The 14,401-nt window shown below is 39.9% G+C and overlaps 1 protein-coding gene across 1 annotated transcript in view; it reads left to right on the forward strand.

Annotated features, from left to right (window-relative positions):
• TLN2 (talin 2) overlaps window positions 1-14,401 on the forward strand; it is a 211,402-nt gene that overhangs the window by 105,971 nt on the left and 91,030 nt on the right. The window contains exons 10-15 of the mRNA XM_075160321.1: window positions 1,574-1,637; window positions 3,491-3,595; window positions 5,440-5,595; window positions 7,660-7,761; window positions 10,879-10,955; window positions 12,698-12,878. Of these exons, the coding sequence (XP_075016422.1) occupies window positions 1,574-1,637; window positions 3,491-3,595; window positions 5,440-5,595; window positions 7,660-7,761; window positions 10,879-10,955; window positions 12,698-12,878 (685 nt within the window). The remainder of the gene's footprint in view (window positions 1-1,573; window positions 1,638-3,490; window positions 3,596-5,439; window positions 5,596-7,659; window positions 7,762-10,878; window positions 10,956-12,697; window positions 12,879-14,401) is intronic.

The following is a 14,401-nucleotide window of genomic DNA, read 5'->3' on the forward strand; positions in this document are numbered from 1 at the left end:
TTAACCAAACTAGTTTGAACCTATACAATTCTGTATAAAAGCACCAGTTGTTTCAGAATAAAGGCACCAGCTTTTTAGGATAATAAGCTGTATTCAGTCCTTATCTACAAAACTAATTTGGCTCTCCAGCCTCCCCCACCCCATGATGTGTCTGTGTAAATAAGTCCTGAGAAGACATTTCATTGTCATGTATTAATGAGATGTAACTACTGGAGCATTGGAAGAAAGATTAGAAAGGACAGTTGTTCTTGCTTTGATGTATATTGCTAGAGCTTTATGGAAAGAACAAAATGAATGATCTCACTACTGAATAGTATTTTTGAAGAAAGCACAAAATCCTGATTTAGTCTTTTGAGTTACTTTGTTCGTTGTCTGCAATGGCAGACTTTTTTATTTAAAAACAAAAACAAAAAAAGCATGCTAAAACAAACAAACAAAAAAACCCACAAACACCCATCCCCCCCAAAACCAAACTAAAACAAAAAACCCCACAGAACAGTCGAGCAAATTTTTTGCCAATCTTGTTAGAAAAAAATCAATCCTTCTCAAAACTTGTAACTTTCCATGATAGTAGGTAGTTCAGGCTTTCTGCATTAATAGTGTGCTTGCTTACTGAATAAATCAAAATGAGGAGGAGGTTTTCCAGTCATACTTTTTCTGTGATTCCTGGTAGTCCAAAGCAGGGGGGATCCTTAGAAACTGTGGAAGTTTCTTCAGGCTGAAAATGAACTGCTGAATATATGACGTAGTTTCAACAGAGTAGAGTGTTCCAGATGGGAGTGTGCAATCCAGAAAAGAACTGATGTTTGTTAAAGCATGATGTTGATATGTCTTCAAGTTGGCGTGATTTTTGTCTGAGATAAAGGGTTTATTTTATTATACAGCAAGAAGGTACAGGTGAGGTGTTTAAAGATTCTTTCTGACTAAACTCTATCATGGAGGCTGAACTTGCTTAGTTTACTTTGTATTCTGAGACCCTTAGTATCTGAGTGCCACAGAAATTAGGACTGGTTATTTATGACTTTGTTTTTGAGATAGTGACTGCTATTAAGTGTCCACTTAAATGGCTTTGCAGTTTTTCAGTAAAATATTAGTGTTCTAACATTTCTTGGAAGACACAAAGGAAGAACTTGGTCCTGCATGTCAGTAAATCAAAGTGCTACTGGAAAGTAATAGCAGTGTCTGAACTTAGACACAGAGCTGGCTCAAGCTTTGATGTCCCCTTCTCCCCCCAGGTTACAATGAGTGTATTTGGATTTAGATGTGAACCCCTCTGAGCTGCTGAGAGACATCATATAGTTTAAGAACGGGAAGTGTCCCAGCTATTATTTACTTTTGATGACTTTTCAAAACATGAAGATGTATTACATGGGGATGTAACTTTTTCTTGATTATGCAAGGTATCCACTTGCTCTCACCCTACTTAGCCAGAGTTTTGTTTCACTGTATAGGTCTTTTATGCTCATTTTAGGAAGCTTGGGGGACTTAATGCCAATAAAGGAGCATGGAAAGCATCCCTCCTCAAGAAGGCACCATTAACTATGAAATTGTTGTGTCTTTTTTTTTTTCCTAGCCTAAAAGAATTCCTGCCTAAAGAATATACGAAACAAAGAGGGGCTGAAAAGAGAATATTTCAGGTAATTGTGAGGCTGAAAAACATACTATAGTTTCACTTCTTTTATAAGAAAAATATGAGCTTTCACAGGTGTATACTCTGTATATACTTGAATTACATAACTACCGGAAAATCAAGCGTAAAGAATCTGACAGCTTTTCTTTTCTTTCTTCAGCAGATTTATTGTCCTGATCCTTTTTTCTTCACTGATGATTATTCAGTGTACTTTGTTGAAGGGGAGAGAGTGAATATTCAATATTGTTAAGACCTTTTTCTCAGTTGCATTGAAATGTAAGGATGTGTATTTATACTAAAATAGAAGCACATTTAGGAAAACCAGTTTTAATTTCATGCCTTCATTGTTCAGGCATAAGCTTCAAGTAATACGGAGTTCTGCTAGCTAATGCTTGAGTTCAGTGGTGTGTCTGGGAATCACACAGTTGTAAAAGACTGAAGCAGTTGAGTATAAAATGTACTGATACTGTTGGAAGTAGTTTGAGTACTGTAAACGCACTAAATATCTGTGCCTAGTGAAATACAAGTTTGGCAATAGAATAAGCTGAAAAATTCTGAGGTCAACAGCTGAAATCAAGTCATACGGTTTCTGGAAGGACATACTAGTGATATGTGATCTCAGCTTGGGAGACAAGTTGAAGAGCAGGAACGGGTCACATACTTCCCTATGTCTGTTACACTCCCAGTCTAGGAATTCTGTAACTCAGTAAGTCTGTTCTACCCGGAGCTTGTAGTACTTCCTTGTAGATGAGGATGTTTAACGCTTTTCTGTATACCTTTAGCTGGTGGCAGTGATGTTGCAGTTTAGGGGTCCTGGTTGTGTTCTCTGTGCTGAACTTGACAGATATGATCAGTCTATGTCCTTGGGATGCAAAAGGTGTTTTGGAGTTGCAGTTGCTCCTCCCAGTGCTCCTCTGTGGAACGTTGTCAAGACGGTAACTTAAACTGGAGTCGGAAGTGTTTCCATGTTCTTGGTGCTCCCCCTGCAGCCATCAGTCAACGTGAAAGAGGTGGCAGCCAGCAGTACAGAAGAATGCCAGGGGAAGATGGGGTGTGATAGGGAATCCCACAAACAGTATTTGAATAGCAGGACATTGGGATAGGATTTTCAGCAGAATGGACTGGGGTAGGAGAGCAGATGCTGAGATGAAGTTTGAATAGGTAATATTGGTAGTTGTCATTAGTTACAGGTAATAAAGTTCACGAATGAGTAAATTGTTTACATAATAAATAGAAATTGAGTTATAAGACACACCTAGATGAGTATTTAGGATGAACTATTTAGAAAAATCATTGCTTCTTCCTCACCTGTAGAATTCTTTTCATGTGATGAAAAAATCGTGGATAACGGTGCAACTGGCAAAAAAAGCCCATTGGAAATACCTAAAAGAGATGAGAAATGGTCAATTACAAGGCATGAGGCTCTCATGAATCAGAAGTTTTGGGCACAAAGCAGGAATAAATAGTCTGTTCCTGGAAAAAAATATGGCTGCTGGGATTTTAAAATGATTTTTAAAAGCCGAGTAAAGAGGCATTAATTGTATGAAACCTAATGGTGTCAAATAGCAGCAATACCTAGAATTTTAAACTGTTTCAGAAGTGATTTAAATGTGCTTGATCTGAGGCACAGATAGAATGATTGATGGTGAAAGAGGAGTATTCCATTTGTACAGGTTGTTTATGTTCTCCGATGTAAGGAATTACAGGATATAGTCTTGCTAACATTTCTAGCCAGTATTTTTCAAATACTCTAATGGTAATGACTATTAACTAAGCATCCTTAAACAGATAAAAGCTATACCCTTTTTTGTTTCCAGAAAGCATGGTTTCTGCCTAAGTGATGCTGAACTTTCATTACAGGAGCACAAAAACTGTGGTGAGATGACTGAAATAGAAGCCAAAGTGAAGTATGTGAAGCTAGCCCGTTCCCTGCGGACCTACGGAGTGTCATTTTTTCTTGTTAAGGTAATGTAGATCTTGCTGACCATATTGTATGGTTGGTTACATATTACCTCAGATTCTGCACTAATCAAAGGTCAAAGATGTTCTTTCAGCCTTCTTCCTGAAAGCAGCATTTGGAAAAAAGTGTACATTACTATGTGGGACAGAATTACAATTTCAGTTTAGATCCTTGTCATACTGCTTTCAGAAAGAAAGTTGAGTCTGTCATGATTTAATTTCTTTAAATTGACATTTCTTCTTTTTTCTTTTGATTACCAGCAAAGTACTGTCTTCAGAAAAACACTCACAAAGAACTCATAAGTTGTTCCTGTTTAGAAGCTTAATGATAATATGAATTGCATGCTGAAAAACTGCATCTGAAGAACAGCTTCATCAGCTGCATGATTAGTTTCTCTTAATCCTTGAGATAACAGGTCCTTTAAAACAGGTCATGGTCTTAAGGCTGTTAAAACAATGTGGTACCAGGATATTGACGTTTTGCTGTGAAAATGGCTCTGAAGCATTAGTGCCCGAGTATTCGGTAACCACTAACATAGAATGAAAAGGAGGCTAAACTTAGGCAAACGTTTTCATTCTTAGGTTCCCACAGTTACAGTACAGAGTCTTTGTAGGTAGCTGAGTATCGATAGGTTGTCTTTTCCTAAAGTACTTAGTCATCCACAAGTTCTAGTGAAGCAAATAGGAGGTGAAAATACAATGAAAAATGTGCAGAGGATAATACTATTTGAAAAAATTACCTTGTCTTGCTTTCTTTAAGGGAAAATGTCTTGTTAGGCACCATTAATGGTGAAAGAGGTCTCAACTTTCTAACAGAGCTGTTGAGCTAAGTTGTGTATTAGAAACTATACTAGAGTTATGATGTGCAGTTTTCAGTAACTAAAACATTAAAATGAACAAGCATGCATGTTCAGAGCAAGCTGCTGATTCAGTGGGTATTTGTTAACACAATGTAGCTGACCTGTATGGTAAAAGGTAAAAATATCTTTGTATTTTTCATTAATATCTTGCTTTCTTTTGTCATAGCTTAAAGCAAACAGTAACTGAATCAAGTAACCATGTCATGAAACTTATGTTGGAAGGAATAATTGGTCTTTTTAAAAGTCTATCAAATGACCTACTGTGTAAATAGGAATTGATTCTTTGGAGCCTACACAATGGGACATGTGGATTCATTTCTATTTTATGATGGATTTTATGTAGCAAATTGTTAGCTTAGGCCTATGCTCTGCAATCTTGGAAAACTAAAGAGGCAGAATGTCCAACAAATAACAAGACATCAGCTGGCAGCCCCGTTGTGATATTTGCATGGGTTAGGATGTTCTCATGGATTGAAAATAACTAAGATTTCAAATCCCAATGATCTTGCCTAATTGTCAGCTCCAGTGGGCCTTCCTTTCCTTTACTTCTCCAGAAATTTTAGAGAAGCGGTGAGGGCAACCTAACTTCTCAGTCCTCCTGATGCCAGTTTCCCATTCAGCTTCTCTAATATGGTTTTATAGAGGAACTCTTGTTTCTAGAAGGACTGCCATCATGTTGGGGTTTTTTTTAAGTAACTTCCAAAGATTTGTTATCACAATCCCTAAAATGCTTCTGTTTCCTGGAGGAGGGAGAAGAGGGAGTGTCTTTTGAACTGCATAGTAAAGATCCAGTAAAGACCAGAGCTTCTTAATGTTAATGCGTTGCTTGAAAATCATTGTCTGTGACCAGACAAACTGACCCTGAAGTCTTAAATTGTCCTCGTCTGCATGCCAGTTGCTTCCCTTTGTCAGTATATTCCATCATGCTTTTCTTTTCTCCTATGGCAAGCTCCATTTGAATGACAAACAATCTTTCACACCTTGTTATAGGAAAAAATGAAAGGCAAAAACAAGCTGGTTCCTCGTTTGCTGGGTGTCACCAAAGACTCAGTGATGCGTGTGGATGAAAAGACCAAGGAAGTGTTGCAGGAATGGCCACTGACAACTGTGAAGCGCTGGGCTGCCTCACCTAAAAGCTTCACTCTGGTAATCTTTTTGTATATATTCAGAAGAAGAGGGATCTATGTGGCAAGGAGAAAGGAAGATGGACTTATACTCAGAACAGTTTCTTTAATATAACTTGTTCTATCCATAATTTTCTAGCATTATATAGAGTCACTGAGTCCTAAACTAATAAACTGGCTCATATTGGTGTCTAGGGTCAATCTGTATTTTGATGTTTCTAGAGAGGCCAGTTCCCCAAAAGTGCTGTTTAAATCTTTTCAAAAAACACTGTTTAAATCTGTTCTGTGCCTAAACACTAAAACAGTTAAGAAAACATTGTTATTCACACCTGCTTAAAGCCCTGTGGTGGTTGCCATTCATAATGCACTTTGTGACTTGCAAGATGTGAACATAAACAAAGCTAGATGGTTCATTAATACATTTGATAACTATGAATTTCAAGAACTTTAATGAATGTGATGTGTTGTTAGTTATTTGGTCCATAAGTGACCACTGCAACAAGAGTATTTTGGATATGAAAAGGTTGTTTAAAGTGGTAGAGTAAGAGGCAGTGCCTAGAAAATTATATTCACTTTAATCATGTGCAGCTACCTGGACTTCAGTAAGGCCTTTGACACTGTCTCCCACAGCATTCTCCTGGAGAAGCTGGCGGCTCACGGCCTAGACAGGTGCACTCTTCACTGGGTAAAAAACTGGCTGGACGGCCGAGCCCAGAGAGTTGTGGTCAACGGAGTTAAATCCAGTTGGTGGCCGGTCACCAGCGGTGTTCCCCAGGGCTCAGTTCTGGGGCCGGTCCTGTTCAATATCTTTATCAATGATCTGGACGAGGGGATCGAGTGCTCCCTCAGTCAGTTTGCAGACGACACCAAGCTGGGCGGGAGTGTTGATCTGCTGGAGGGTAGGAAGGCTCTGCAGAGGGACCTGGACAGGCTGGATCGGTGAGCTGAGGCCAGCTGTATGAGGTTCAACAAGGCCAAGTGCCGGGTCCTGCACTTGGGTCACAACAACCCCATGCAACGCTACAGGCTTGGGGAAGAGTGGCTGGGAAGCTGCCTGGCAGAAAAGGACCTGGGGGTGCTGGTTGACAGCCGGCTGAACATGAGCCGGCAGTGTGCCCAGGTGGCCAAGAAGGCCAACGGCATTCTGGCTTGTATCAGAAATAGCGTGGCCAGCAGGAGTAGGGAGGTGATCGTGCCCCTGTACTCGGCACTGGTGAGGCCGCACCTTGAATCCTGTGTTCAGTTTTGGGCCCCTCTCTACAAGAAGGACATGGAGGTGCTGGAGCGTGTCCAGAGGAGGGCAACGAAGCTGGTGAAGGGCCTGGAGCACAAGTCTGATGGGGAGCGGCTGAGGGAACTGGGGTTATTTAATCTGGAGGAGAGGAGGCTCAAGGGAGACCTCATCGCGCTCTACACCTACCTGAAAGGAGGTTGTAGTGAGGTGGGTGTTGGTCTCTTCTCCCAAGTACCTAGCGATAGGACGAGAGGAAATGGCCTCAAGTTGCGCCAAGGGAGGTTTAGATTGAACATTAGGAAAAATTTCTTTACTGAAAGAGTGGTCAGGCCTTGGAACAGGCTGCCCAGGGAAGTGGTTGAGTCACCATCCCTGGAAGTATTTAAACGATGTGTAGATGTGGCGCTTAGGGACATGGTTTAGTGGGCATGGTGGTGTTGGGTTGACGGTTGGACTCGATGATCTTAGAGGACTTTTCCAACCTTTATGATTCTATGATCTAATTTCCAATTGCATGGGTGATTATGCTTTAGAATAAAATTCTAAAGACTTTTCTCCATCCTTCAGTGACTGAGTCTGATAAAATCAGACTAAGTATCTCTTGGTCCTCTGGCATTTCAATTTATTAAACATCTGTGATTAAACTGCAATAAAAAGCATCCTTCCCCTCTCCTCCTTCACCCCCCGTATAGATGGTTTAGAATCTTGGAGCAGTTTCATTTACTGTTGGATATAATAAAATGCCTGTACAAACAATTTTAAAATTTGAATTCTCTCACTCATATTTGGTATTGTTTCTTCGTTTATTACTTTCCATTTTCAAAGAGGGTTTTTTTTCCTCTTTTGCTTCAGGATTTTGGTGAATATCAGGAAAGCTATTACTCAGTACAGACCACTGAAGGAGAACAGATCTCTCAATTAATTGCAGGTTACATTGATATCATCCTAAAGAAGGTATAGTATTAAGATGACTTGTAGTAAAAATCACTGTACAGCAGTGCAAAAGCTCAAATGTGTGTCAGCTGCAGTTTTCTTTCTCTTTTGAAGTCAGTGTTGTATCTTATGTTTTGATGTTATTTATTTTTACCTTTAAGTAATATAAGTTCTCTCTGTTTAACCTAAGTGAGTGCTTCTGGAAAATATCAAGGCTGTTAACTATAGGGGTAGTATGGGTCAAGCTCAGTACAGCACACTTGGGCTTTGTTTTTCCTGTCTGGAAAGTGAACTGCTGGTTATGAGTGTGTATCCATAGAAGAGCTTAAAGCTTCGACTATGCATTTTAAACTATGGACCGAAGTGGTGAATCAGGTGGGAAGAAACGATCCTGTGGAAGCGGCATTTAAAACTACATTAAGGACTACACAATAGTAGCCTGGCAGCTTTTGTATATAATGCATCAAAGCTGAGAAATTTTTTTGGCAAGACTAAAAAAAAAAAAAAACATTATATTGCTTTAAAAATATTGTGAAGAAGCAAAGAATTACATCTCCGTTATGCAGAGAGAGGGATAAAATCTGTGTTTGTGAAGAGGCCAGACTGTCTTAAAACTTGGTTTTATGAAGTGTGCCTGGCAGGAGAGAGGAGAGGCGGATATGCATCTCCAGCAATCAAAATACTCACAAGTAAATAAGCGCAACAGCAAAAAATACCAGTTTTGCCAACAAGCGTGGCGCTGCATGGTCATACTCTAAGCCAGTCATACTTGTATAGAAAAGTGAGGTGTTTCAAATGGCACTGGTTGCTCCTTGATAAATTTTTATTTTATTAAAGTTCAACCAAACTACACCATTATTTGCTGTAATAGATTTTAATAGTAAAAAAATGACAGAAAGCTAAGCAGCTCAGGAGAATTTATTGCCTTTGTTCATGTGAACAGTGTAGGATGTAACATCCAATGTTATGAAATCAGAGGTTGAGGAGGATTGCCATAATTCATCACAGTACATGCCTTTTTCTCTGAGGCTGTCAGTTTCAGATTTAATAAATCTTAAATAAACTGCAGGTTTCTATAGATGGTTTAAAACTTGATTCTAGCTCTTAAGCTTCAAAAGTAGCTTTGCTCTCTAATGCCAAATGAAAGCAGCCTTTCTGTCTTGATAGTCGTCGTAGTTTAACCTGGCAGGCAGCCAAACCCCACGCAGCTGCTCGCTCGCTCCCTCCCCGCCAGTGGGACAGAAAGAGAATCAGAAGGGTAAGAGTGACAAAAACTCATGAGTTGAGATAAAGGCAGTTTAGTAGAACAGAAGAGGGAAAATAATAATAATAATAATAATAATAATAATAATAATAATAATAGAATATAGAAAATGAGTGATGCACAATGCAATTGCTCACCACCGGCATTGACCGATAACCAAGTAACGATCGCTACTTCCTGAAACACGCCTACCATTCATATACTGAGCATGACGTCACATGGTATGGAATACCCCATTGGCCAGCTGGGCCAGCTGTCCTGGCTATGCTCCCTCCCAGCCTCTGCTTGGTAGAGCATGGAGGCTGTCCTTGACTAGCAGGGTACTTAGCAACAACTAAAAACATCGGTGTGTTATCAACATTCTTCTCATACTAAATCCAAAACACAGCACTAGGAAGAAATTTAACTCTATCCCACCAGAAACCAGGACAATAGAATACAGATGTGTGTATTTCAACTCCTTTCCAGTCCTTTGATCTTTTCTTTACAATCTGCTGACACAGCCAGTTTTAAAATGAATGAATTAGGAACAGGTTAAGTAATAAACACGCATGATGCTTCATGTTGTGTATGAGAAGCATGCAGTTTTCAATTGTCTAGCCCAAGTTATCTCTGTGATCCATGCCTCAAAGTATGGTTTATCGCTCTCAGTTGCATAATGTCAATTTTTGGTGTGTTTTGGACTGTTCCAACTTATTTTCTCTGATGTAGATTAGTGGCACATTTTTTTCTGCTAAAGTATTATTGGTGCAACAATAATCACCACCCCACGCCCCAACCCCTCTTGTCCTGCAATTTTAGTGATAGGTCATTAATCAGTTGACAGGCAACCCTGAACTTGAGTAACTTTTACCTTTTTTTAATCTAGATTTTTTTTTTTAACTTCACATTAATATGGAAGTAAGGCACAATCTTGATTAGAAATAGACAGTTTCAGTTCATGCATAAACTCAAATTATAATAGTAAGAACTTCTTTGGAGAAAGTTGGGGGGTGCATGTGTATGGATGTGCATGAGGAGTTCCTGTTAAGTGTACCCAAGGTCATAGTGGATATTTCTCTATTTATACTCTTTTTTTTTTTTAGACTACAAATCGCATAACAAAGTGGAAAGCATACTGTATCTTTGCACTAGGCCACAAGTAGAAATGGACTGTTTTTACCATGTACTACTTTTATGACTTATGGTAGTTTCCTGTTGTTTCTAATGGTTTAGACTTACTGCCCTTGAGTATATTTACCTCCCTTATACCACTATAAAAACCTGCCTCAAAAAGTCAGATGTGCAGACTGTCCAGAAGTTTGAAGTAACTATGGTAAAATAACTTGGATACAGTATTAAATTTATCATCTTTCCTACAGATATGTATTTCCTAGTGGTAGGTAGCACTGTATAGTAACATTTCAGGATGCTAAATATGATTTGTAGTTGAGTTCTAGTTAGCTGAGTCAGTCTGATGTTCCTGAGTTAGAAGAGAATGGGAAAGGGGATGGTACATGTCCTATCTGTGCTGGGATTTGCTGTTGTCGCATATCACTCGGTCCTCAGAATATTTTTTTCTGTGAGAAAAGACAGTATCTCAGCACTTTGTTTATACCACTTTGTTCAAAAAGACACCAATAGGCTTTTTTCCCTTATGCACTTGATCTGCCAGGGCTTAGAACCTGGTCTGTTAAATGCTGAAGGGCACTTCTTCTGAGGTGGGGGTTATATTGTCACGCACTGCCAAAAAGTGTGGTGTTCAGCACTGGACAAGACTCTGCAAATGATTTGACTAGGTTTCTGATAAATAGCAAGGAAATGGTGGAGAGAAAGTAAAAAGCGACACATGTTGTTTAACTTTTTTTTTTTCCTCCCCCTCCCTCCCCCTCCAGAAACAAAGCAAAGATAGATTTGGGCTTGAAGGTGATGAGGAATCAACCATGTTGGAAGAATCTGTTTCACCTAAGAAGTGAGTGTATACAACAGGAGGAAATGCTCTTAAATAAAGAGTGACACCTTTTAAATGTGGCAGCTTTTTTCAAATGAAATAGTACAGTTATTACTGTTAAAGCATAATTTTCTACAGGGTATTTCAATAGAAGGAAGTACTATCCCCAGGCAATTCAGCAGGCTCCTAGCTTCATTCGAGGATTGAAGAGCAGGTATTTGTCTTAAAAATTGTTGGTTAAGGCAACCAGCAGTGGTACCAGTTTGTGGTAGCTTGACCCTTGAACACAGGAACTCAGGCTGTAATTCAGTAAAATGCTGAGGGGGAAGTAATGACGCAGAGCTAAAAATGTCGTATTAGATTTTTGATCTTCATGCAAACACTTAGGATTTACAAGGTTTTAGTTGCTTGTGTCTGCTAGGACCATGGTTTCCAGTGAATTTGACTCCTGTTGGTTTAATTGTACACTGTGTCATGAACAGAGCTGACTTACTTCACCAAACCACTTTAGACAAACCAATCAGATGTGTGGTGTGGGTAAAGGTCGGGCTTTGGTACTAGTAGGTCAGGCTATGGTTCTGATGGGAGAGTAACTGAATATAGCAAAAAGCAGAACTGTAGAGCTGGCCGTACTCTTGAAAAGGAATATTAAATCTTTCCTTGCAGTGAAGGAGTAGAAATAGATTTGTGACGTTATAAGCTGTAATGAGCCACTCAAGTCTCCTCTTAGAACTCTAAGGATGGCAGTGTCAGCAGTGTGTGTGTGAAAAGTCTATTTGATTTATTGTTAAAAATACGGTTTATAGGAGATAGACTTGTTAGATATTTAATGTGACCTTATGTGAAATTTCAACTTTTGATGGATTACACATGTTTAGATGTGCTTTCTTTTGACATTGCCCTTTCCAAATCCCTTCCAGAATATGCTGTTAGCTAAGTGCTGTGCAGAGAAGCCCAAAACTTGTATAGATGAATACAAGATTTTTCACAATTGAAATTACTTTTTTCCCCAGCAAATTGTTGTTGTTAGAGCCAGAATTCCTGTCAACGCTTCTAGCTGTTAGAGCTTGAACCATATTTAAATATTAGCAGTGTATCTGGCTAAGTGGATGACAGTAAATTCACTGTTCTTGAAAGTATCCTGCCTCCCAGCCCATTATCTGATAGGCTGCCAGATTATTAGCAAGTACTGTGTGTGCACGTGTGTATAAAGAGTGAAGAAAGAATGTTAGTTTTTATCCCAAATCTAGGGATTGCTTGCAAAATGCATCTCCACAGGGTTCATGCTTCTATTTGCTATTGACCAGAGTATGATACAACTAAAACAAAGCAGCTGTTATGCCATAAACCTTGTTCTGGTTCTGTCTGTCATGCATCTTAGAGGGTTAAAGCCATTGTATCACATATACCAAAACTCCACATTATCTTCTTTCCTTAGTGCCTGCTCATTAGTGCTGTTAGTATTTGATCTGCCAAAAGCCCCAAATTAATTTTTTTCTAATATGCTAGAAAATGGTTAGAAAAAGAAGACTGTAAAGTTTTCCAGCTTCTCCAAATGTTCTGAAATGCAATTTAAAATCCTAAAGGAATAACATCTGGCGGGACTTGATTTCTTGATTTGCAGGAGCTAACTAATTCTCTCTGTTTTGGATTTTTATTTTTTCTTGTTTGTTTGTTTGTTTGTTTTTTGGTGGTGTGGTTTGTTTGGTTCTTTTGGTTGTGTTTGTTGGTTTTTTTGTTTTGGTTTTTTTTTTTTTTTTTAGATCTACCATCTTGCAGCAGCAGTTCAACCGAACAGGGAAGGTGGAGCATGGCTCTGTGGCACTACCAGCTGTTATGCGTTCAGGGTCCAGTGGCCCAGAGACTTTCAACATTGGCATCATGCCTTCTCCCCAGCAACAAGTCACAATTGGTCAGATGCACAGAGGACATATGCCCCCGCTTGTGAGCAATCTCCTTGTTTTGTATTTGAAACTTTTTTTTTTGCATTTGAAACTTGTCTGTGCTGCAAGTAGTCAGAAATAGCATGTTATACATACTACTAAGAGCAGGAGGAGGATATCGAGTGTGACTTCCTGAATCCTACAGAACATAAGTTTTGAGCACTCCTGAAATATTTAGGGTACCACATTCTGACTTATTTCCTCATTTTCCTTAAAGCCAACTCTTCCAGCCCTCTCTTTACTTCTAAGTGGTTAAACCGGTATTCAGGGGTCAGAAAAAAAGGTTTAAAGACTGGCAAAAGTAAGCAATTTTACGAAAAAAAGCTTACATTTAGCTTATCACTAGCCCACCAATTTAGATTTTTTTAGCAGGTTTAAAGCTGATGCTGAGTTTTCTCATTTAAATTAAAAGACTATCAAAACGCCTAAACAGGCTGTAGAGAATATAATTAATGCTTAAGATTATGACATACCACTGGAAGTGTAGTATGTGTAGTGGGTTGACCTTGGCTGGTTGCCAAATGCCCACCCAGCTGCTATTTCACTCCTGCTCCTCAACAAGATGGGGGCGGGAGGAAAATAAGATTAAAAAAAGCTTTGTCTCAACATAGGTTGAGATAAAGACAAGAGAGATCACCAGTTACCTTCATGGGCAAAACAGACTCAACTTGGGGAAAATTAATTTAATTTATTGTCAAATAAAATAGAGTTGGATGGTGAGAAACAGAAAAAAACTAAAACACCTTCCCACCACCCCCTTTTTTACGCAGACTCAATTTCACTCCTTCATTTCTGACTGTTCTGCTCCCAGGTGGTCAGTTTATAACAGCCCCTCTCTGCTTCTCCTTTCTCCTCACACTTTTCCCCAGCTCCAGCATGGGTCCTTCCTCTGGGCTGCAGTCCTTCAGGATAAACCGGCTCCAGTGTGGGTCCCCTATGAGCTGCAGTTCCTGTCAGGAGAGCCTGCTCCAGCATGTGTCCTTCATGGGCTGCAATTTCTGTCAGGACCCTGCTCTGGTGTGGGCTCTCCATAGGTTGTAGTTTCTTTCAGGGAAATATCCACTTGTTGCACTCTGGAGTCCTCTGTGGGCTGCAGGGTGGGTATCTGCTCCAGCATGGCCCTCTCCACAGGCTGCAGGGAAACACCCGCTCCACCGTGGTCTCTCCCGCAGGAATCTCTGCGCTGCTGCCTGGAGCACCTCCTCCCCATCCTTCTCAGACATTGGTGTTCGCAGGGTTGTTTCTTGAATTTTTTTTGTCCCCTCACTGCCATGTTGATGTTTTGCCCTGTCTTAACAATGTTTTCCTGGAGGTGCCCCCAGCTTGGCTGCTGAGCTCAGCTCTGTCCTGTGGTGGGTCTGTGGGAGCTGTCTGGAACCAGCTGTGCCGGCATGGGGCAGCCCCTGGCCTCTTCTCACAGAGGCCACCCCTGCAGACACCCAATGCAGATAGTCATCCTGCTCAGCCTAAAACCCTTCAGTCTTCTTTTGGCTTATGCATATTGATGGCAATTTAGTTTTAGAA

The sequence above is a fragment of the Calonectris borealis genome, chromosome 11 (assembly GCF_964195595.1).
Source record: "Calonectris borealis chromosome 11, bCalBor7.hap1.2, whole genome shotgun sequence".
NCBI classification, from domain to species: domain Eukaryota; kingdom Metazoa; phylum Chordata; class Aves; order Procellariiformes; family Procellariidae; genus Calonectris; species Calonectris borealis.